Source organism: Dermochelys coriacea, chromosome 2 (assembly GCF_009764565.3).
Source record: "Dermochelys coriacea isolate rDerCor1 chromosome 2, rDerCor1.pri.v4, whole genome shotgun sequence".
NCBI classification, from domain to species: Eukaryota; Metazoa; Chordata; order Testudines; family Dermochelyidae; genus Dermochelys; species Dermochelys coriacea.
In genome coordinates this window covers 92,639,302-92,664,846 of record NC_050069.1, presented here as the reverse complement: position 1 = coordinate 92,664,846, position 25,545 = coordinate 92,639,302, and the positions used below count along the sequence as shown (strand labels likewise).

Here is a 25,545-nt window from a genome sequence, read left to right as displayed (position 1 = left end):
TGGACAAACTGTAATCTAACTGTTTATTTTTTATATGGAAGGACAGAGAATACCTAGTTGCTGACCTAACAGCCCAGTAATTTAGACAAGTATATATATCAACACTTCATTGCACAACTAAGAGGAGACTGAGCCTGGCCCTTGTGTGATTGCACAAAGGGCAGAGAGAAGTGAAGATGCAAGGTGCGCATGCTTAAGAGTCTGACATAATCATGGTGTCAGTGTAGGGGACGACAGACTGTTCCCTCCTAGCATCTCTGGGGGTTCAAGTCATCCTAAAGAGAATGGAGAGGAGGCAGGGCCATGGCTCCATCTCCCTCCATACCATAGAGCAGCCTGGCTGTGGAGGGGGGATCATGATATAACCTCCTAAGAGATGGTGCATGGTATGCACTTGCCTGGCACACCCCAGTTTCAGGAGGGATTGTGCCTCCCGGCAGCATGGCTCTGCAATGCCCCCCAAAGTGGGCTGTGCCTTAATGGCACAATCAAACCCTAAATTACACTTCGAAAAGTGTAATTCCCCAAAATGAAATTATTCTTTAAAATCAGCCTGCCTATGTTTCACTACAAGATACCCTAAAAGTGTCACAGAAAGACAAAACACGTAAGGTGAAATCCTGGCCCTGCTGAAGTCAATGGGTGTTTTGCCACTGACTTCACTAGGGCCAGGATTGCACACCTAATTCTCTGTCTGGCAGCTTTCTCTTTTTACAGTTTAAAAACATATGGAAACATTAACATGCTAGACATATACACTGCCTAATTTTTCTCTCAGGACCTCACGTCTGGGGCTGGTCTACACTACAAAGTTAGGTCATCTTAACTACATTGCTCAGGGTTGTGAAAACTTTCACATCCTGTGCAATGTAATTAAGCCAAACTAAGCCCGGTGTAGACACTGCTAGGTCAAGCTAGCTACCTCTTGGAGAGGTGGATTATTTACAGCGACGGACGAACCATTCCATCACTATAGTAAGTGTCCACACTACTGTGGCACAGATGCAGTGATGCAGCTGTGCCACTTCTAGTGTCAACATACCCCTGGTTTTACACTGGTGTAACTCCACTGACTTCACTGAAGTGTCTCCAAATTTACACAGCATAAATGAGAGTAGATCAGACCTATATTGTCCAGTACTGTTGTAATATCAAACATATGACGAGATGAGGCCAGCCACATCTGTGTCATTATTAAGTAGCTGCTTCTGGGCCTGTGGGGGTGGCACTAAGGAGTGCCATGCCCCTGTGACAGCTTAATGGACATCTGGGCCTTATGAAAGGACTCAGAGAGATCCATCTGGGAGTTGGAGCCACTATGAGTGGGAAAGTTCCTGTGGAAGACCCTGAACCTAGTCTGCAGGAGGCCAAATACTCTAGGGGTCCCACTGCTCTATACCAGAGCAGGGAAGGACACAAGGAACAGAGCCCAGGAGGGGCTGAGAATAGTACTCTGGGGGAATCAGACTGGGGTCTGAATGCTTGATCCCAGAGCCAGAAAGACTCGCCCAGCTAGCCCACAAAAGGGCTGGGAACAGGGCCCAGAGAGTGAGCTAAAGAGAAGCCCCTGAAGGGCAGGAGAACCTTTTTGTTTGTTGGGACTTTTTCAGTTGGACTTTCCCTACCCTGGAAGGGGATAAGTTTTGTTTTGTTATTTGATTGAAGGGCTAAGCCACCTCTCCAGAACAACACGGGGTCTGGCAAGCCAAGAAAATCCACCCTGGGGAGGGAAACTGAGGCAGGGTCTTCCTGTCCTTCCATACTTGGCCAGCAGGGAATGCTACAGAGCAGCCACAACCCACAACAGGTCCTAATTCCACTTACTTAACTTATGCAAAAAGTCATCCCTAAATTAATAGGTTTACTTACATGAATAAAAGCAGCAGGATTTGGTAAAAGAGTACTCAATAGAAAAAAGATGTGAGAAAGTCCATGGTAAATCCACAGGTATAGTGGATGGGGAGGGATTTCAATACAGGCCAGTTATGCACAGAAAGTGGCCAAAATTAAAATACCTAATCCATGCTCCCATGCCCCTCCAAAGTAACCGGATCCAAACTGCATGGCACAGACCCACATATGTAATATACGTAAACAGAGCTAAACAACGGGTTCAGGCATGAGATCCATGACTTGGAGCAGGTACATTCCCAGATGAGACAGCATCACAATGACACATATTCATGTAACTATTTCTTTATCAGCCTTCTGATTTTTGGAGACGCTATTCCAAAAGTATATTAAAAAATTCCCATTGGTGGATATGTTTGTGGGCTCCTCTACTAAACGTGGATGAACATCTTTGAGAAGAAGAATACAATGTCCTTTTAAAAAACAATTCCATGGAGACTGATGAATTTCCTCTTCCAATTCTCATTCTTAAGGTTTTTTTTACCAAAACGAACAAAAAAAAACAAAAACAAAAACAAACCCAAAACAAACAAACAAAAAATCAAACAGGAAGGCCCAGATGATGTAGTTCTGATTAACCTCTACCAGAAATCCATAATCTGGATTTCAGTACTCCCCTCCAAGAGATGCCTTTGGTAGGACAAATATCACTGCCAAAATGTTCACCAGCTTCTCACAGTTGCTTTGGCTGATGCCCGAAATAGGAGCGAAAGCATGACCTGGAGAAATTCTTCCACTGGGTGGTGATCCATGTTGACAACTCTGGCTGCTAGGAGCCAAATAGCTCTGCTGGATGCACTAGCGGGGTCAAACCACTTCTGGTCAAGTCCCAAGGGATAAACAGACACGTTCTCTCACAATACACTATGAATCAAGCCCTAAAGCAGCCATGGCTACCAAAGGTGCTAAGAACTCTGAGTTATGCCCAAGAAACAGCAAGGTTTGACTTGGGTCTTCATAGTGTAGAGTGTACCTGCTGGCATGTATATGAGAGTTGAACAGCAATGAAGTGTGGATGCTCAAGCATGAGCTTAGAAAAAACAGGTCTGCAAGTGTGGATCCCACAGATCTGGGTTTACTACCCAGTGTAGAGATAGCCTAACTCTCAGGTTGAGACAGATATTGACCTAAGGCCACTAAAAAGGATTTGTAACTCTGTCCACATACCTATTCAAGGGACACCATCATAGGACCTAATCACATCAGCCACACCATCAGAGGCTCGTTCACCTGCACATCTACCAATGTGATATATGCCATCATGTGCCAGCAATGCCCCTCTGCCATGTACATTGGCCAAACTGGACAATCTCTATGCAAAAAAATAAATGGACACAAATAAGACGTCAAGAATTATAACATTCAAGAACCAGCCGGAGAACACTTCCAACCTCCCTGGTCACTCAATTACAGATCTAGAAGTCGCAATTCTCCAAGAAAAAAAATTCAAAAACAGACTCCAACAAGAAACTGCAGAATTGGAATTAATTTGCAAACTGGACACCATTAAATTAGGCTTGAATAAAGATTGGGAGTGCATGAGTCATTACACAAAGGAAAAACTATTTCCCTATGCTAATTTTTCCCCTACCGTTACTCACACCTTCTGGTCAATTGTTTGAAATGGGCCATCCTGATTATCACTACAAAAGTTTTTTTTCTCCTGCTGATAATAGCCCACCTTAATTGATTGGTCTCATTACAGTTGGTATGGCAACACCCATTTTTTCATGTTCTCTGTGTATATATGTCTTCCTACTGTATTTTCCACTGCATGCATCCAATGAAGTGGGTTTTAGTCCACAAAAATCTTATGCCCAAATAAATTTGTTAGTCTCTAAGGTGCCACAAGTACTCCTCATTTTTTTTTGCTGATACAGATTACACGGCTACCACTCTAAATGGGATTTGTTGTTCTCCCCCCTCCCCCCCAATGGAGATGGTGATACTGGCAAAAGAGTTCTTTTGTTATGATATTCTAAATCACTTTCCTGTGCAGAGTAAGTTATAAGAGCAAAAGGACTTTTTTGGCCGGCATAATTACATTTATATTATAGCTTTTTCTGGCATAGCTGTTTTGGTTAGGGGTGTGATTTTTTTTTTAAACACTTCTAACCGGCATAGCTATGCTGACAAAACTTTTAAATGTTGACAATTCTTTATTTACACCACTGTAAATCTGCAGTGACTTTTGTTGAAGTGGAGTTACTCCAGATTTACACCAATGTAAGTGAGATCATTATCTGCCCCATTGTGAGAAGACTAGCAAAGCAAGAAGATAATAGCAGGCAAGAAATCAATCATGCAGCTAATATCTTTGACACACTCACTTTCTCAGAGAGAAACCCTATCTGTTATAAAATGGAAATATAACATATTTTGGATATATGCATTATGATATGAAGTATCCTCAATTCCCTGGAATCCAACCTTGTTATCACTGTCTGCACTAATAATATTACAGTAATACATGTGAAGATTCTTTTTTCTTACTAAGAAAGAAAATACATTAAAACATGTTTGCTTTGACAAATCATTCTAATCTTATTTTTAAATATAAAAAATGCTCCAAGTCACAAAATATGCCTGCTTCTGGATGGTGTATTGGAGCCTTTTCCTTCATACTGCTAATTGGAGAATTAAAACAAAACAAAACAAACCACCCCAAACCACCTCTTAACCATAGACCATTATTTTAGATACATTTTGAAATTATTTTGAAATGTGAAAAAAACCACTCATGGTGGAATTTCCCTTAAATACCCTACTAAGACGGTATATCATTACTGCATTCTCATTTTTCCTCAAGAAGACTCCATGATGATACCATTCATCTAAAAGATCATTACTGCTGGCTTGAATATTTGCAGTTCAGCCTGCTAAAGCCTGAAAAAAGAAAACAAAATGATAGACTAAAGCCCGCATTGCTACATGTTTGCTAAAAATATCACCTATGCTCAGTTTATATGAAAGCAAAATCCCTCTATTCAACACGATGCTGAAAACAGCCTATGTGCAGCCTGCAATGGCAGGTCTCTACTTTAACAAAAACATCTATAGCCCATATGCTTTAGGAAAAGCTTTTACAGATACTCAGTGTAAATGTTTAAGACGTTCCTGTAGGTGTTTAAAATATATGCGGCATGTCATTTATCATTCGGGAAGAAGGGACGTTTCTGCGATCTGGCTAAAAGTAAGGCAGCTTTGTCACTGCATTTGACCTGACCCAGTTGGCTCCCTTACCTACTCTTACACTAATCCCCTCCCCTTTGGAGATATTTCCTGCAACTCCTTCCCCCGGCCTGTGCCTTCTCCCGCCCTCATTAACATCGCAGGCACCAACAGGTTGGAGTGCTGAGCCCACAGGAGCGTAGCCTGCAGCACGCAGCAGGGACCTGCCCCTACCACTCCAGCAGCATTATTAATCCTCGCCCCGGGAAGGGGCATTTATTTGGGGGACCGTAGTAAGGAGGGAGCCGCCGAAAACTCTCTACGGACTGCAGCACGAGTCCTGACCGATACATGAGCAGATGATCTTGCAAGCGCGGACCCTCCATTCCCTGGGAGGAGGAAGTGACCGACCCATCAGAGGCAGGGGCCAGCCGGGGGGAGAGGAAAGGAATGGCTCTCGCTTGCCCCCTCGCTGTGGCCGGGGAAAGGGAGAAGACCCGAGGCAAGTACAAAGGTATCGGTGTAGGCTCTTGCTGCCGCTAACCTGCCCAGCCCGGCGCGCCAGCTGCACCGCCACCTCCATACACTCCTGCCAGGGGTCCCCTCCGGCCGCAGCCCCCGGCCCCTCCTCTTCGCAGGGCTTCATCGCAGCTCCTCCTGCCGCCTCTTCGCCTGCGCACCCCACGCGGCAGGCAGCTCCCGGGGCTCCCCGTCAATCTCACCGCCAAGGCGCACAAGCGGGAGGGTGGGGGCCGCGTTCCAGCTCCCCCCGACCCAATCAGATTTGCTCGGAAACTCCTCCGGCTTCTCCCCTGTAGGTGGGGGAGGCGAGCGGGCAAGTTCCAGCTGCGGCCGGCTGCTGCTTCCAGCGGCAGGGTGTCTGTCGAGCCGCTGCCGCCGCCTTCCCCCGCTCTCCTCCACCCTCTTGGCCCCGCCTTTCCCGTTTCTCTCCTCCTCTCTCTTCCCTTCCCCCTTCCCGGTGCACAGGGGAGGGACTGCCCCTGTCACTCTCTGCAATGAGAGCCTGCCTACGCAGCCGGCGAGAGGGCCTGAGGCTGCCGCTCCGAGCCTGCAGGCCGCTCCTGTGAGCTCTCGGGGCTGCCGGGGCGGTAAGAGGCTCAATAGCGGTGACTCAGTGATGTGGAGAAGAGGATGTGGCGGAGAGCAAGTCATGGTGGTTACTTGCTTTGATCTGCCACCTGGCTCAGAAGCCGTGCGAGCTGCACGTAATCGCTCCCCTTTGTGCAGTTTGAAGACAGGCTCGAACAGCAACACTCGCCCTTCTCGTTGCAGGGATGGGCATGCCAAGGATTAATATCCACTGAATCCACTAGTGTATTACCGTGATGATCTGAACCCCTCGTTGATCTCCAGCTCCCTGTTAATTGAGATGAGGTCTCTTGTCCCCCAGTGTCTATTAATTATAGCAGTCTCCTTTTGTATAGCAGTCTCACCCCTTAATTTTCCCCACCCCTTTGGTCTCTGGGCATAGGGTACTGCAATACCTATCTGTTTCCCCAGGCTTTTGAGAAGGGCGTGAGTTCCTGACTCACCTCCTGACAGGTGAGTTAAGAGTTTGCTGTATTTGTAAGATATATTTATTGTTTTTAAATGTTAACCCCCTAAGAACATTGCTGGATGGACATATTGTAGACATTCTATTATAAATACATGTCTTTCATAATAAATCCTCAGCAAATATGTTAGAATCAGTCATGTATTTAGTATAAAAATCTTAGCTTTAGTAGGATTTCTACTATATTTTACATGCAAAGCTATTTAAAACAACCTTCCTGTGGCTTTAGCAGGTCCCCAGGTATTTGCTCCCTAGACAAAGTGGATAATGTATGTATTAGACAATCAGCACTCCCTAAATATTTTGCTGCACTAGGCACCTGTCTGTTCTGCCTATATAGTTTGACTATTGTGAAAGAGAGACCCTTTCACATTAAGGATTATATACTGTAACACTGGCTAGTAAATTAGAAATAAAGGACAGATACTGAGTGGTAGACAGCCATTATTTTAGCTTTTAGCAAATGCTCATGTTTTAGGCTGTAATATAACATTAACCACCCTATAGAAGAAAAGGGAATTATTCTGGAAAATTAGGAGATGTAAGCAAGGGGAATAGAGAGAAAAGAAGATGGCTCAGCCATTATGTCCAATTGTCTTCAGTACTGAAGAATTAAAATGTGTGTATTGTAACAAATACAGGGCTATGTAGATTTCTGAGTTGTCATGGTTGTACAACATAGTCCACCTGAACTCCTCAATGACAAGAGGAACAGAACTAAAAACCTACTGGTCCAATAATGCAGGCCTCTATCACATAGCTTACAGAGATTTTCTTTTAGTTTAAGAACATGAGAGGGCCTATGACACAAGGATGAGTAGTTCAGATATCATCTAGTAGAGGGCAGTGGCACACACTAATACACACTCATAAGATAGCCGGTTCATTACAGTATTTACACTGTCAAGCAAGAAGTTCAAATAAAATATTCTGGAATTTTTTGCTTTATATGTCAAAATAAGGCCTTTCCAGATTATTTCTTTGGGAGGACTCAATAGCTCAAGAAATTACTAATGAGATCTAGAGACTTTGCCTCTGGTTATCAGTCCCATCTAGCTGATTGTGAACAAAAGTTATTACCATCAAATATCTGTTCAGCAGCTAAAATGAAAAATGAGTTGGTAGTTCCAGTTGGTAGGTCCAGACCACATCCTAGAAGAAAGGTGTTGGTAATCTCATCAAAGATGACCACAGGGTTGAATGAGCACAGAGAAGGAATCATACTAATATGTTTTTTGGAAAAGAGTTGTGGAAATTTTCATTGTCATTTTGTACCTGTTCTGTGGTTAAAGGACTTCATTTTCCAGGATTGTCAATTTGACGACCTTTCAGAAACATTGACTTCAGTTGGAATAGAAATGAGTACAAAAATGCCTGAGTCGTGAGCATATTTGAATTTTAAAAACATATTTGTAAATCCCTAAACTTAGGCCTGGTCTATACTACAAAGTTAGGTCGGCTTAACTACATTGCTCAGGACTCTGAAAAATTTCACGCCCTGTGCAGTGTAATTAAGCTGACCTAAGTCCTGGTGTAGACACCACAAGGTCAATGGAAAAATTCTTCTATTGACCTAGCTACCACCTCTTGGAGCGGTAGATTTACTAAAGTGACTGAAGAACTCCTTCCATCTCTGTAGTATCTACGCTACAGTGGTGCAGCTGCAGCACTTCAGTTGCGCTGCTGTAATGTTTCTGGTGTAGACATACCCTTAGTCTTCTTTTTATAATTGGGGCCAATTCAGATATTTCTTGGGGGCAAGGTAGGGAATTCTGGTCTCTGCTGTCCTCCCTTCAAGGACCCTATTCTGGTCCTCGCTCATCCCCCACCCCTTTCTCCTGCTGGAAATCCAGCTCTCTCTTGGCTGGGGAGTCTCCCATGACCCATCTCACAGTGCATGAGCCGGTGCTGCCAGGAGTTGATCAGCAGACTCCCCTGTGCTCTGCTGTATTGGAACAGTCTCCTCATGTGCTAGGTCACAACACCATTTGTCTCAGCTTTCCCTCCACCTGGATGGAGGGGTGACCAGGCCTAATTTGAGTGGCATTGCAACCCCATGCAAAACTGAATGTCTGAAGTTAAGCTCCTAAATCCATATTTAGGTGGCTAAATAAGTGACCTAATTTTCATAAATGCTGAGCACCCAGCAATTCTTCTTGAGTAAGTAATAAAGATGGATCTTTTGATTCCCAGTTCTGTCCTGAATCCTTTAGACCATTTATATTAGTATGCACAGATTTCTGGAACCAGGATGGTCTGTGAATACAAACCTTTGTCAAGTTTCTTTAATCGTCTTGAATGATCTGTTTTTCTTTCATTACTGTCTCTACATGTTATATGAACATACCACCGGTCCAGCAAGAGTGAACCTACTGTAGTTGAATATGATTATTCCACCTCTAAACCTTGTCTATGTAGGCATTGCATTTTCATGCTATGTTTCCACAGGCCACATCCCCATTTGTGCTGTCTGAGCCTGTTTGCAGATCTTTTGCATGGAACCAGTTTTCTATTGCAATTAAATGTGGCATCATACTGAACAGGAGGATTTGGTAACAACAAGTAGCATTTGAGGCTGGATTTGTAGCAAGTTGCTTTGTCTTTCTTCACTCCAAACTCACTCCTTGTTTGTAGAAATGAAAATACTGACATTCATGATTAATTAGTTTTACAAATCTTTACACACATTCTTTTAAATTCAAAGTGTCAGATCCTCAGTCAAAGTGGACATAGAGCTGCACTAAAACAGCAGCTGGAAACTCCTCTTGCATGAAGGAATCTCTCTCTGGCTGGTGTAGTGTCATGGTAATGTAAGGGGCAGAAAGAGTGTGATTGGAGCACCTTGTTTTCTGATGATCTTGAACAGAATGGCCACTAAGAAGTATTATTGCAATGGTAACATAAGTTTAAACAGTCCTAAGACTCCTTAGACTTATGCATGAACAAGCCCCCAGTTGCCCTCAGGTTTTGGGAGATGCAAAGGTGGCTTAGTCATTTTGCTCCTTGGCTTGGTTTCTGTGCTGAACACAGCTTCACGGGCCCAAGGTTCTGGCCCTAATTCTGTTTCTACACTGAGACAGAATGGATAAGAATATTTACCAGCAGTATTTAATAAAGACAGGTTACACCAGAGGTGGGCAAACTTTTTGGCCTGAGGGCCACATCTGGGAATAGAAATTGTGTGACGGGCCAGGAATGCTCACAAAATTGAGGTTGGGTGTGGGACGGGGAGAGGGCTCTGGTTGGGCGTGCGGCTTTGGGGTGGGGCTAGGGATGAGAAGTTTGAGGTACAGGAGGTGCTCTGGCTTGGGATTGAGGGGTTTGGAGAGTGGGAGGGAGATCAGGGCTCGGGCAGGTGGCTGGGGCATGGGGAGAGGCTCAGGCATGCAGGCCTCAAGTGGCTCCCGGAAGCATTGGCATGTCCCTTCTCCGGCTCCTATGCAGAGGTGTGGCCAGGAAGCTCTGCACGCTGCCCCCTCTGCAGGCACCGCCCCTACAGCTCCCATTGGAGCGCCAGAGGGGGCCATTGGAGCACATAGGAGTGAGAGCAGGGCCGAGCCGCATGGTGCAGCCCCCGAGCCAGCACCCTGACTGGAGCACCGGAGCGGGGCCGAGCTGCATGGTGCGGCCCCCCGATCCAGTGCCCCGGCTGGAGTGGGCCAAGCCCCAGGCCCAGCTCCCAAGCAGGAGCTCAGAGGCCAGCTTAAAACGGCCCGCAGGCTGGATGCAGCCCGCAGGCCGGATGCAGCCCGCAGGCCGTAGTTTGCCCAACCCTGGGTTACACTTTGGCAAATAATAAGCAAATCTACAAAGATAGGGGGCTTCATGTTTTGAGAAGATACTTAAAGCAGGATTAAGATGGCTGCCATTTTTTACAGATGATTTATGAAAGAAGATTTTTTTGTAGTTACTTAATTGACTGGCAACAGCAAAACAATACATTGGATCTTTCCTTCTATAATTCAGCAGTTATCTGTTTGTTACTCTTATACAAAGCAGAACATTTCCTTCCTTGCTGCTCAGATCTGCTGCTGTGAAAATCTAGTAAGTGGATTCAGGAGTATCCTGAGAACAATTTTGGAAATCCTGGACACTTGATTAAATCTGGTTTATGGTAAAGGGGGAAAATGCTCTTCACAAGAATTTTTAGGAGCTTTAGGGATAAGTCATCTCCAGAAGGGAGGATTTGGTAGCATTCAGAAAGTGGGTAACTCCATCAGAGGCAGAAAAATTATCGTACTACTCCCTTCAATTTGGTGGTAGAATTTTAACAAAAGGCTCTTATAAGCCCTGGGGAGCCCCTCCAGCACACTAAATTGCAAAGATTTTAGGTATGTAGTGTAGTTGTAGCTTTGTTGGTCCCAGGATTTTAGAGAGACAAAGTGGGTGAGGTAATATCTTTTATCAAACCAACTTCTGTTTCTGTTTTGAGGTGGCTTGAAAGTTGGTCGTTGGTCCGATAAAAGATATTACCCACCTTGTCTCTGTAAATGTGTTTAGGGGCAGAAGTATCAGTTGAATAAGGCATCATTTTTTGCAAATTCACACTGGCTATGCAGCTGTTCAATTCATGCTGCACATTAAAAACAAACAAAAAAACCCCAAGCTAATCAGTTACTGTAAATAGTATTTTAAGAACCCCACAAATATTCTGTAGAAGTTGTAGTATTTCCTGTAATATCTACAGACAAATAGCAAAACTTCCTACCATTTTCCTCAGAAAATTTTCACTGGCTCTTTATTATTACTCTGCTGATTACACTGAGTTTATCCAAATGTATCTGAAGGCCCAATCCTGCAAGGGGTAAGGCACTACCTATAATGAGGTTCTGAGTTCTCTCACATAACTCTCATCGTCTACACACATTACTCTTATTTAAGCATGTCAACTCAAAATAGTTTCATTTTGACTGGATCTGAAATACTGCTGTTTTATCGGGTAGTTCATTATTTGTGTGAATGCCTCATTATCTTAGATTAGCTGCTCTTACAGGTCACTCTTCCTCCAGAGTTGCGTAAGGATCGTGCAGCTTCTTTCTTTTAGAAAATGAAAGTCTGGTGAAGTGAAAACTTGTAACTCTTGATCTAAGTAGAAAAGAGACCTGTAATTGTAGATCTCTTTCTCTCTCTCTTCCAGGATTGATACAGTTGTCGTTAATTGATTGATATAGTTGTCGTTCAATTAGACGTGGTATTCTTTGTTTCCTGTTCTAATCAGTTGTGCAGCATTAATCAATGCCAATATTCTCTATGCCATCTGAAGTGCACTATCATAGTCCACTCAGTTGTACAGTACAGAAAGGAGGGTCACCCAAAGGTGAAACTGCTATAACTGAAATTGATTTAATTACTCCTCAGCCACCAATTTGTCATGTCCCTGTTTCACAGTAACTGTACACTGCAACAAATTTTACTTCATTGGTGCATCACGCAGAGAATCCAATATCCCTTCAGAAATCAGCATGAAATGCATGGGAATCGTCATGAAAAATTCCCTGTCACTTCACAGGTTTAATGGATGATCTCTTAATGGGAAACTAAATGGGAAAGCAAACTACTAAAAGCAGGACTATTAATCCCTCAGTGCAAAAGAGCACTTCCCTAGCATCACAGCTAGTGACTTTCTCCATTGTTATTAAATAGGGTGACCAGGCAGCAAGTGTGAAAAATCAGGACAGGAGGTGGGGGGTAATAGCAGCCTATATAATAATAAAAAAAAAAGACCCCAAAATCGGGACTGTCCCTATATAATCGGGAAATCTGGTCACCCTATTATTAAAGCACTTTAGGGTGATCCCTTACAGATGGTCTTTTATCAACCTGGGGATTAGTCATATGGAATTTTTCGTTACTTTTTCTAGCCATTGTCACTAAAGCTTTGATGAGTGTATTATTCTTATTAAAGATGAGGTTTGTAACTGGGGTGCTTGCAGTTGAGAGCACTGTTCCCTCTAAGCTGTGTACATGTGTGCAGGTGCACGCAGATCTTAAACCCTGCGCACATGGTGAAATACTGCATGAACAAAAATTTGCACAGAAGCACAACAATTTGCACAAAAGAATTTTTTTGCGCACACGGCCTGTCAGAAATTAGAGGGAACATTGTTTGAGAGATGTTCTGGATAATAAGGCTTTTAACATGTAACCAACTGTGTTAAAATGCTCACTTGAAATTACAATGTAGTTTTTAATACCTTTATAAAATGAATGTTTAGGGCCAGATTCTGGCTTTTCCTGTTGAGTGTGGAAGAGGAAGAGGTAAATTACAAGGAGATTTGCTTCATTACCACATCTCTAGAGGAATTGTGGAGATATCAACAAGAGTCCCATTGTTTATACTCCCTGCTCACAAGCAAAGAGGTATTCATAGCCCAACCAGTGGCTCTTCGCTTCTACACTAAAGTTACACTAACTGGAGTGCATGTGTACACTCTCCACTTAAAGGGTGTTCACTTTCCCTGCGTTCACAGACATATTCTGATTGCCTTTGCAGGCTGACAGAATGCTCCAGGAAACTACTCCTGGTGCAGTGTTCTCCATTCTCTCCCTAATGCTGCAAATGAGTCACAATCTAGTCTTAAACATTTAGGGCAGAATTCTGCTCTCAGATCTGTTCTGGGAGCTCCTCGTATATATAGGGAGATCAGAATATTGGATTCAAGATCTGCCAGGCAGCTCTGATGGCAGAATTCACTATTTTCTACCCCAGACATAAAAAAAAAATGTAAAATTAACCCTGCTATAGGAGTGGGAGAGCAGCCTCTGCCCTGGGAAAAGGCACAGGGTGTTTGCCCCAGGGCAGTCTGCAAAGCAGGCAGCTGGAAGCACTGGGACTCCAGCAGCAGGAAAGGAGAAGCAGTCCCATGTAGCAGGGGAGGGTGGGGGAGCCTCAGCCTACAGCCAGCTGCCCTGCTGCTCCCTCACCCCCATGCTGCATGGACACTCAGGTGAGTGCTGCCACGAGGGTGAGCTGCTGCCTCCTTGCTGCTTGGCCTCCCAGCGAGAGGTGGCCAAAGTCCTTTCCCAGAGTCTGCAGCGGCCACTCTGGATGGGTCCCTTCGGAACATTTAAATGTTGCTGAAATCTGTGTGTGTGGGGAAGCATTTGACCCCATGTGCCCCCACCCACGCGTCACCTAATAATGTGGAGGATCTCGTGGGAGCCAAAGAAAATCATAAATCAAATTGGCTCTCTATTCCTGGTGACCCCTAATCTTGGTAATGTAGCTCAGATGGACTTCCCCAATGTGGCTGCCTGATACCTCTTTAAAGGGAGGTTTCCCTCTGTAGAAAGGCTCTGTGGACTAGGTAATTCAGCCTCAGACTGGGAATGTATTTTCTTCCCTGGTAATCTCTGTGGGTCTTGGGGGAATGGGGGGAAAGGTTGGGGTGGGCAATGTTTGTTTTCCTTGTACTTGCCCTAACAAATGCAGGGTTGTCCATAGTCTGCTCACTCCTTGTCCTTCTCCCTGCATGGAGCTTAACCTTTTGAAGAACCCTTTGCAGAATCCTAATTTATTCAGGCCTAATTTAATGGTGTCCAGTTCACAAATTAATTCCAGTTCGGCAGTTTCACGTCCCCTCTGCTATGTACATTGGACAAACCGGACAGTCTCTACGCATAAGAATAAATGCACACAAATCTGACATCAGGAATTATAACGTTCAAAAACCAGTAGGAGAACACTTCAGTCTCCCTGGTCACTCAATAACAGAACTAAAAGTAGCAATTCTTCAACAAAAAAACTTCAAAAACAGATTCCAACATGAAACTGCAGATCTGGAATTAATTTGCAAACTGGAAACCATTAAATTAGGCCTGAATAAAGACTGGGAGTGGTTGGGTCATTACAAAACTTGATTTTCCCCCATACTAGTTTCCCCCTACTGTTACTCACACCTTCTTGTCAACTGTTTGAAATGGCCCACTCTCATTGCCACTTCAAAAGTAATTTTTCCTCCCTCGGTATCCTACTGTTAATTGAATTGTCTTGTTAGACTGACCTTCTACTTGGTAAGGCAACTCCCATCTGTTTATGTGCTGTGTATTTATACTTGCGACTGTATTTTCCACTTCATGCATCTGATGAAGTTGGTTATAGCCCATGAAAGCTTATGCTCAAATAAATTTGTTAGTCTCTAAGATCTTTATGCTCTTCCTCCCAATATCTAGTTGATAGTACTCATCCTCTTAACTAAGTTTTGATCTTTTATTTTACATTTGCCTTTTTTGTGGTGGTTGCACCAGGCACACGCTGAGAGAAAGCATTTTGCATGACAATATAATGATTTGTTATTTCTTCTTTCTGCAATCAGATATACTTTTAAATATTATTTTGTGTACCTTATTCAGTGCAGATTCTCAATAAAATGAGAAATAAACAGAACAAAACTATACATTGTTAAGGCCCAGTCCTGCCCACTGGAGACGATGGCAAAACTTTCATTAAGTTCAAAGGCAGAAGACTCTGTTCTTTATAGTGGTTTGTGTTGCAGCTCCTTTGTGTGGAGTGAACACACAAAGATAGGGGAAGAGAGTGTAGTACTTCTGAAAAGGTGATGGACTGATAACCTTGGAAACTGAAGTAGTTTATCTGCAGAACAGCCACTACACTGACAGCAGTAGTAAAATCTCTCCACACTTCTCTGCCCCTCCTAAGCTCTACTTTTTCCTCTTACCACCGCTCTAGTTCATTGTGTTATTTTTCTTCTGCTGTTACAGATTTTCAACTGACAGGAACATAGGAATTGCTATGTTGGAACAGGCCAGTGGTCTATCTTATCGACTATCCTGTCTCTGACAGTGACCTGCAAAAGCTACTTCTGAGGACTGTGCTGCAGTAGACAGTTATGAGAAAACCTGTCCTCAGGGAAAGTTTCCTTCTGATTCCCAACAGGTATATGTTGACCTAAGCCCTAAAGCATTAGGGTTTATATCCCCTCCAAAGTTCATTTGTTTTTAATAATTACTATTATAACTTTGGCTATTCTTGTTATCCATGAAAATGTCTACTCCTTTTTTGAATCCTGGGAAGCACATGGCCTCAACAGTATATTGTGGCAATGAGTTTCACAGTCAAATTTGCATTGTGTGAAAAACTACTGCCTTTTATCAGTTTTGAGTATTCTAGATTTCAATGTAATTGACTCTCTCTCCCCTTGCTCTTTGTTTTATGAAAAGGGATGAATAGAAGTTCCTCTTTTACCTTCTGTATACTATCTAGGACATTTTGCATAACCTTTTATTTGTTTCCTGTCTAAGATGAACAGTCTCAGGGTATATGAACACTAAGGATCCTGTCTACATAGTTAGGCTGGAATAGCCCCTTAAGTGTAGATGCTGCCTACACCTACAGGAGTTTTTCTGTTGATGTAGGAATACCACTGCTCTGAATGACATTATCTACATTGACATAAACATTCTTCAGTTGACGTACAGTAGAACCTCAGTTACAAATTGACCGGTCAACCACACACATCATTTGGAACATGAAGTTCGCAATCAGGCAGCAGCTGAGACAAAACAAGAAAAGCAAATACAGTACAGTGCTGTGTTAAATCTAAACTACTAAAAAAATCAAGGGAATGTTTTTTAAAAAAAAAAAAAAGATTTGACAAGGTAAGGAAACTGTTTCTGTGCTTGTTTCATTTAAATTAAGATGGTTAAAAGAAGCATTTTTCTTCTGCATAGTAAAGTTCCAAAGCTGTATTAAGTCAATGTTCAGTTGTAAACTTTTGAAAGAGCAACCATACCATTTTGTTTAGAGTTACGAATATTTCAGAGTCATGAACAACCTCTATTACCCAGTTGTTTGTAACTCTGAGATTCTACGGTAGCTGTGTCTACACTGGGATTTTTGTTGGCATAGCTATGTTGGTCAAAGGTGTAGTTTTTTTTTCACAACCTGACTGATGTAGCTATGCCAACATAACTTTCAGGTGTAGACCAGGTTGCCATCTTTTCAGTGTTTCTTCACTGAAGAGGTTTTTTTTTGTTTTTTTTTTTAATACCCCTAATCATTCTTGTCACCCATCTCTGAACTGTTATACCATCATATTTCTGTTATATCTTTTTTGAGACCAGGACTGAAAAACAGTATTGCAGGAGAGCACTCACCTGCCCACTCCCTCTTCAGTGTTGGTGACATGTGTCCTAATCCCCACTTCACCCACTATTATCTCTGCCCCTCTTCCCCATCTTCTTACTCTACTCTCTCTAACCTGATTCCCCTCTCCCTCTTCCTTTCATCTGCTCTTTCAGGAATGTTCAACTGAGCTAAAAGACAGAAGAAAGTGATACCATCAAGACAAATCGATAACGAACCCAGCAATCTTCTTATTGTAACCCTCATCCTCCCATTCCTCTTTTCTCCTTCCTTTATTGTGCTGTATTCTCACTCATGGTATCATGTCTAAAATTAGATGCATCTCCCTTATTTGGCCTCTAAAGTATCTAGCATACTTACACACTCTAAAAATAGTAATAGTAATGTGCACCCACTCTGTCTTGAAGAGAACCACTGAGAACTGAGCGAGTTTTTCGGTCTCCAGGATCTATTTAATTATTTCTCTCTCTGTTGAGACTGCCACGAAAGGTAACAAATACTACAATTTGTGATGGAGGCTTTTATGATTCGGCAACATCTCAGCAGGAAAACTGATGGAGAACACCTCACTCACTTCAAATAGGCCATTGAACTGCCAGCTGATGGTAACAACTTCTGGGCAGTAACTATCTGTTTTCCCCCCTCTTGTTCTTAAAATTCCACGACAGAGACCCATGCTTAAAACACAGAAGAAATTGAGTAGTAAATACATTCCTCAAGCTGATTGTACACAAAGGAGAAAAATAAGGTTTGGAAACATGGTCTGGAGAAGAACCTATTGCAAATGAGGCAACAATTTCACTGCATATGATTTACAAATTTGAAAAGATTCCTGAATTTAATAAACTGACTGGTACTTTCTGATTCCAGGCTCAAAAATTGAAAGACAATAAAGATTGAGGAGACATCAGTGTTACAGATGGGAATCAGATTAAAGAAGTGACGTGGAACTAGTATGGGGGAAGATCAGAGTTTGATGGATTGTTACAGGAGCATGTGAATTTTAAAAAGAGAATTTAATCCCTGGATAATCAATCTCATTCTCATAAAGATATTAGGGCAGTGTATGGGTGAAAAGGACACAGTCTCATCCTTTAATCTTTGTGAAAAATGGCTACACTTGAAGTATTATAGGTTGCATCAAACTATCCTTGCCCAGAACTCTTCTGACATAATAAATCAATGGTGCTACTCCACAAATATGGCTGAAAACAAAAATGCTATGGGTCATATGCACTGTTGGCATAAACAGATGCAAATCCACTGAAGTGAATACAATTTATCCATGTATGTCAGCATTGAATTTGACCCGCTGTTGATATCAAGCTTAATTAGAAACAAAGAAATGGAGATAAAAATATTTGTCAAGCAACTGACTAATAGAGTAGGGGAAAATATTTCTTTGAGTTTCTAACAATGAAAAGTAATCACAATGGCATTTGAAATGTTTACTATTACAGATAGTACTACAGATATGTGGCACCTTAGAGACTAACAAATTTATTAGAGCATAAGCTTTCGTGAGCTACAGCTCACTTCATCGGATGCATTTGGTGGAAAAAACAGAGGAGAGATTTATATACACACACACAGAGAACATGAAACAATGGGTTTATCATACACACTGTAAGGAGAGTGATCACTTAAGATAAGCCATCACCAACAGCAGGGGGGGGAAGGAGGAAAACCTTTCATGGTGACAAGCAGGTAGGCTAATTCCAGCAGTTAACAAGAATATCAGAGGAACAGTGGGGGGTGGGGTGGGAGGGAGAAATACCATGGGGAAATAGTTTTACTTTGTGTAATGACTCATCCATTCCCAGTCTCTATTCAAGCCTAAGTTAATTGTATCCAGTTTGCAAATTAATTCCAATTCAGCAGTCTCTCGTTGGAGTCTGTTTTTGAAGCTTTTTGTTGAAGTATAGCCACTCTTAGGTCTGTGATCGAGTGACCAGAGAGATTGAAGTGTTCTCCAACTGGTTTTTGAATGTTATAATTCTTGACGTCTGATTTGTGTCCATTCATTCTTTTACGTAGAGACTGTCCAGTTTGGCCAATGTACATGGCAGAGGGGCATTGCTGGCACATGATGGCATATATCACATTGGTAGATGCGCAGGTGAACGAGCCTCTGATAGTGTGGCTGATGTGATTAGGCCCTATGATGGTATCCCCTGAATAGATATGTGGACAGAGTTGGCAACGGGCTTTGTTGCAAGGATAGGTTCCTGGGTTAGTGGTTCTGTTGTGTGGTGTGTGGTTGCTGGTGAGTATTTGCTTCAGATTGGGGGGCTGTCTGTAAGCAAGGACTGGTCTGTCTCCCAAGATCTGAGAGAGCGATGGCTCGTCCTTCAGGATAGGTTGTAGATCCTTGATGATGCGTTGGAGAGGTTTTAGTTGGGGGCTGAAGGTGATGGCTAGTGGCGTTCTGTTGTTTTCTTTGTGACAGGCCCAACAAAGAAAACAACAGAACGCCACTAGCCATCACCTTCAGCCCCCAACTAAAACCCCTCCAACGCATCATCAAGGATCTACAACCTATCCTGAAGGACGAGCCATCGCTCTCTCAGATCTTGGGAGACAGACCAGTCCTTGCTTACAGACAGCCCCCCAATCTGAAGCAAATACTCACCAGCAACCACACACCACACAACAGAACCACTAACCCAGGAACCTATCCTTGCAACAAAGCCCGTTGCCAACTCTGTCCACATATCTATTCAGGGGATACCATCATAGGGCCTAATCACATCAGCCACACTATCAGAGGCTCGTTCACCTGCGCATCTACCAATGTGATATATGCCATCATGTGCCAGCAATGCCCCTCTGCCATGTACATTGGCCAAACTGGACAGTCTCTACGTAAAAGAATGAATGGACACAAATCAGACGTCAAGAATTATAACATTCAAAAACCAGTTGGAGAACACTTCAATCTCTCTGGTCACTCGATCACAGACCTAAGAGTGGCTATACTTCAACAAAAAAGCTTCAAAAACAGACTCCAACGAGAGACTGCTGAATTGGAATTAATTTGCAAACTGGATACAATTAACTTAGGCTTGAATAGAGACTGGGAATGGATGAGTCATTACACAAAGTAAAACTATTTCCCCATGGTATTTCTCCCTCCCACCCCACCCCCCACTGTTCCTCTGATATTCTTGTTAACTGCTGGAATTAGCCTACCTGCTTGTCACCATGAAAGGTTTTCCTCCTTCCCCCCCCTGCTGTTGGTGATGGCTTATCTTAAGTGATCACTCTCCTTACAGTGTGTATGATAAACCCATTGTTTCATGTTCTCTGTGTGTGTGTATATAAATCTCTCCTCTGTTTTTTCCACCAAATGCATCCGATGAAGTGAGCTGTAGCTCACGAAAGCTTATGCTCTAATAAATTTGTTAGTCTCTAAGGTGCCACAAGTACTCCTTTTCTTTTTGCGAATACAGACTAACACGGCTGCTACTCTGAAACCTACTACAGATATGTGCCAGTAATGTATGCTGTTAACATGCCTTGGAAATAAGAATATTTTCCAGTTAAAAAAAAGATAGGACTTTCAACATTTGCTGTAACCTGTGGCATGCAACTACACTTCTTAAATATAAGCAAACATTTTCAACAGGCTATACTAGTTTTGGGTGCCCAAGCTGAGATACCTTGGGCCTGATTTTCAGAGGTGTTCACCTGCAGCTCCCACTGACTTCATTTGGGACTTCCTAAAATTGAGTTACCCAAAATTAATATCCACTTTTGAAAATATTGACCTTGGTGTGTGTGATGGGACAAATGTTCTGCTATTCCTGTCTAACTTCCAGCTTTTTGCAAGAGATCTAGGATTTGGGGGGATTTTTCAGGCCCGCAGGACGAGTGTAGTTTAAGCAAATTTGGACCCTTCCACAGGCAATGCCCAAAATCCAGTTGTCACATTCCAGGATGCAGTCCGGACCAGTAAGAGATTGAGTCATCACCTGCCCCAGAACCTTCAGTGCCTCAATGTTTTGCTGTTGTAGCTCCCACCCTGGGCAACTCACAAACAGCATAATAGCGTGTAGGTCAAACCCTGGTGTCTAACTACACCCCTGACCCAGCAGCTCTCATCTCAGCAGCCTGTCTGTCACACTCTGGCTTCCACTAGCCTTGGTTACTACTTGCAGGGTGGCCCCCACACTCTTCCAATCTCGAATTTCTCTCAAAATATACGTTCTGCAGTGTTCAGCCCTTTCCTGGGCAGTTCAGATATTGGAGGTCCGTTGCCCCTGTAAAGAGTCAGTATGCAACAGTTTGCTACTTTTACTGGAGCTATCCAAACAATTCAGTTTAAACACACTTTATTAGCTATGACTAAAAAAATAAATCAAGTTTATTTAACTACAAAGAGATTTCAAGTGAATACAAGGTATTAAAGTCAGAAATGGTTACAAGAGAAATAATGATAAAATGCTTTCTAGTAGCTAAATCTTAACAAGCTAGACTTGGTGCAAGGTACTATCCTTACCACAGGTTCTCAGCAACATTGCTGACCATATTTTCAGGTCAGGAACTCCCCCAAAGTCAAAGACCTAGTTCCTTTTTCTTCTTAGGTGGGTGAGAGAGAAATTGGGACAGAAGTCTTGGAGTGTTTTTGCCCCTTCCTATAGTCTAGTCACCCTTTCAAATGCATTTTCCTGAGGGTTGTCCCTAGATAAAGTTCCTTCCAGCTGTGAACACTGAGACATGGAGTCTCCTGTGAAAAAGGTTAGATGTGGCTGTTTTCTAAAATGCAGATCCATCTGTTCCTACCCCCCTTCATTGCCAAAGAATGGCCACTTGACAGGAGATTGGCAATTAACTTTGAAGACACCTGGCTAGAGGCATCAGTTTGTCCTTTGTCTTTGACAAACCAATTTACCCACTCCCCAGACTTATCCAGTAAACATATTGTAGTCATAATTTCAACTTATGTTCATTTCATACATACATTACACAAGAATATTGATGTGTTACTATTCGTTTTTAATAGTAATGCCTCACAAGGTGTATTTTACACAAAGATTATTGTTACACTAGTGCATAGGGTGTGAATACAGGGGTGCTTTTGGTCACGCCAGTGTTTATTCTTCTTCCTCCGTCTGTCTCAAATTGCTCTGCAATGCCAGCTATGCAGAATTGAACAAGGATATGTAGTTCAGTGGATAGAACTTTAGACTAGGAATTCTGGTTCTCCTCCTGGCTTTGTCATTTACTTGCTATATGACATGAGCAAGTCACTCAACTCCCCTGTGCTTCAGTTTCCTATCTATAAAATGGGGATGGTACCTATCTCTGTAAAACTCTCTGTTTGAGATCTCTGGGTCTAAAAAGCTCTATATAAGTGTTAAATTATTATAAAGTCTCATTATTAATTATTATGGAGTTGGGGAATAGGGAGTGTGTCCAGAAGGAGTTAAGGAAGGGCTGGAGATCTTCAAACTTTTCATTTGGTGAACCTCCTGGGACAGATCCTTTCATGGGCCATCTTCTCTCATACCCTTTATATGTCTAGTTGTTCCTTCTGCATGTTGTTCAGTGGGATCCTCTTCCTTCTCTCTTCCACTTTCAATGGGAGTTCCAGAGAAGTCCATCCTTTGCCCCTTTCTCTTACCCTTCTGCAGAAGAACCTAAGTGGCTTACAAGCATAAGTCTTACCAAGTTGTTTAAATGCCCTTGAAAATACCACCCCTTTTGCCTCTAGAGGCCCATATCTTCTCCCATGGCTTTAACTACTAGATTTATGAACAGTCACTAAACACCCATTGTTTCATGTTCTCTGTGTATATAAATCTCCCCACTGTATTTTCCACTGAATGCATCTGATGAAATGAACCATAGCTCACGAAAGCTTATGCTCAAATACATTTGTTAGTCTCTAAGGTGCCACAAGTACTCCTTTTATTTTTGCGTATACAGACTAACATGGCTGATACTCTGAAACCAATCAATAAACAGAGACATTTCCAGATTTCAGGGAAACAGTGTCTTGTTCATACTGTCTATAATGGGATAGAGAAATGCCTGAGAGATACCTCGTCTGACTTTTCCCACAGCAGTGCTTCCCACCAAGGCTTCCATTTGAAAAATGGGTATCCAGATAAACATGAAGTCAAATATTTTTACATCAAATTTGTAAAATATGATCACAATTATAAAAGGACATATGGAAAATAACATGTGCCCTTCTTTAAGTAAACTGAGCCAGTGACTGGTGTCAAGAAGTTTCTTCTTTGAAGACTGCACAGGGGTTCTTGTTTTATTCAGCATCAGTTTGTCATGGTAGTACAGTGATTCCCTGAGATGCCATGGTAACAGGACAATGTCATCATCATCCCATGAGAATGATTCCTGGAGGGTTGTGTGGCTGATCCTGAGGATGAGGGAAACAACAGAGACCTCACAAAGAGAGGGTGGCAGCTACCATGGGCCTTACTAAAAGGCCACAGTTCGTGTGTGCATGTGCTTGTGTGCAATATTGCAAACTCCAAATATTCAGTGCGCACATGTGCACTTGTGTGCAAGTCATCCCCATTCAGTGTGTGCATGTGCTTTTCTGTGCAATACTGTCAATCCCAAGTATTCAGTATGTATTGTGACAAAGTTCCTGCTCTACCTTGGTGGGTCTTGTGCTTATTGATGGATTTGCTCACCTTGGAGCTTCACAGCAGCCCTCAGCTTGGCCATTTTTCTGAATTCATAGTCCAGGTCGACAACTCCTTTTTCTGAGCAGGAGTTGGGAGGATTTGGGGGGAACCCAGGCCCGCCCTCTACTTTGGGTTCCAGCCCAGGGCCCTGTGGAATGCAGCTGTCTACAGTGCCTCCTGGAACAGCTGTGTGACAGCTGCAACTCCCTGGGCTACTGCCCCATGGCCTCCTCCCAGCACCTTCTTTATCCTCACCATAGGACCTTTCTCCTGGTGTCTGATAATGCTTGTATACCTCAGTCCTCCAACAGTCCACATTCTCACTCTAAGCTCTTAGTGCCTCTTGTTCCCAGCTCCTCACACGCACACCACAAACTGAAGTGAGCTCCTTTTTAAAACTTAGGTGCCCTGATTAGCCTGCCTTAATTGATTCTAGCAGCTTCTTGATTGACTGCAGGTGTTCTAATCAGCCTGTCTTAATTGTCTCCAGAAGGTTCCTGATTATTCTGGAATCTTCCCTGTTACCTTACCCAGGGAAAAGGGACCTACTTAGCCTGGGGCTAATATATCTGCCTTCGATTACTCTCCTATAGACATCTGGCCGACCCTGTCACAGCATGCATGTGCACATGCGTGTGCAATATTGCCAGCCGTAAGTATTACGTGTGTGCATGCATGCTCGTGTGCCCATGTACTTGTGTGCAATATTGCCAACCCCATTCAACGTGTGTGCATGTGCACTTGTGTGCAAGTCAAACCCAAGCATTCAGTTGTCCATGTGCTTGCGTAAAATACTGTCAACCCCAAGTATTCAGTATCTGTGTGTATGTGAACATGCTTATGTGCAATATTGCCAACCCCAAGCATTCAATGTATTTGTGTATATGTGCAAAATTGTCAGCCCCAAATATTCAAAAATCATGAGTGAGTTTACAAAATAAATCATGACTGGCTAAAAAATAAAGAGACTTTTAAAAAGTAAAACATTTTGGATTGTTGTCTTCTAGTTTTGGTGCCTTTAGAGTGACCTCATTTCACATTTTTCAGCTTTTCTCCCCAAGTCTGAAAGCTAGATGCTCCCCCTTTGAAAAAGATGGAGCATGTGATGTGATCAGTACAGGAGGATTCCAGCGAGCAGGGCTTTAAAGGACACAGCAAATATTGCAAGAAGACCAGCAATCAAATGAGAAGCCTGGGCCTGTATGGGCGCATAGCGTACCATCAGATGGACTGTGCCATAGAACCACTTAGATCAGCGTTTTTCAAAGTTCGGGTCGCGACATGTAAGGCACTGGGTCACTCTGGTCAGCACCGCCGATGGGAACGTTAAAAGTCCCATCGGCCGTGCTGCCCAGCTAAGGCAGGCTAGTGCCTATCTTTTCTGACACTGCGCTGCGCCCCAGAAGCGGCCAGCAGGGAGGCCAGCTTCTAGGCGGGGGGGGGGGGGGGGGCTCCATGCCCTGCCCCGAGCACCAGCTCCACACTCTGGCCAATGGGCGCTCGGGGGCGATGCCTGCGGGCAACAGTTGCGTTGTGCGCCTCCGCCTAGGAGCTGGACCTGCTGCTGGCCACTTCAGGTGCACTGTGGGGCCAGGACAGATGGGAAGCCGGCCCCTGCACCCCAGCTGTGCTGCTGACCGAGAGCCACTGGCGGTAAGTCTGAGCCTTAACCCTGCACCCCAATCCCCTGCCCTGAGCCCCTCCCCACCCAGAACCCCCTCCCACACCCCAACCCTCTGCCCCAGCCCTGAGCCCCTCCCACACCCCAAACCCCTCCTCCCCAGCTCCATTGCGTCGTGGGCATCAACAATTTTCTTCCACGGGGACTGCAGCAAAAAGAGTTTGAAAACCACTGCCTTAGCCTTAGATGGCTCGCCAGCCTGAGTCCCTGCAGGGCCCGCGAGAGGAACGGGCCCCGCCCCTTTGTCTCCGTCTCCATGGCATCCCGGAGGGGGCCGGAAGCAGCGTAGTCGCGGGTTAATTACGTCACCCACTGTCTGAGGTCGCATCCGTCCAAGTACTTAGGTGGCCGTAACCTGCCTGTCTGGAGCTGGGAAAGGCGGCCGCGAGGATGGCATCGCCTCCGCCTCTTAAGCCTCATTCAGTATTGAAACACTGGCGCC

General features: G+C 43.6%; 1 protein-coding gene and 1 long non-coding RNA gene across 2 annotated transcripts in view; one reads left to right on the top strand and one right to left on the bottom strand.

Annotated features, from left to right (window-relative positions):
• The window catches only part of IMPA2 (inositol monophosphatase 2), a 34,964-nt gene extending 28,874 nt beyond the window's left edge, over window positions 1-6,090 (bottom strand). Inside the window, exon 1 of the mRNA XM_038388742.2 lies at window positions 5,627-6,090. Within this exon, the coding sequence (XP_038244670.1) occupies window positions 5,627-5,728 (102 nt within the window). The 5' untranslated portion in view covers window positions 5,729-6,090. The remainder of the gene's footprint in view (window positions 1-5,626) is intronic.
• On the top strand, window positions 6,078-16,240 carry LOC119850552. The gene is made up of 3 exons (XR_005290934.2): window positions 6,078-6,645; window positions 12,874-13,018; window positions 15,380-16,240. It is a non-coding gene; the product is annotated as an uncharacterized LOC119850552 (long non-coding RNA).
• Window positions 16,241-25,545: the final 9,305 nt, after the last annotated feature.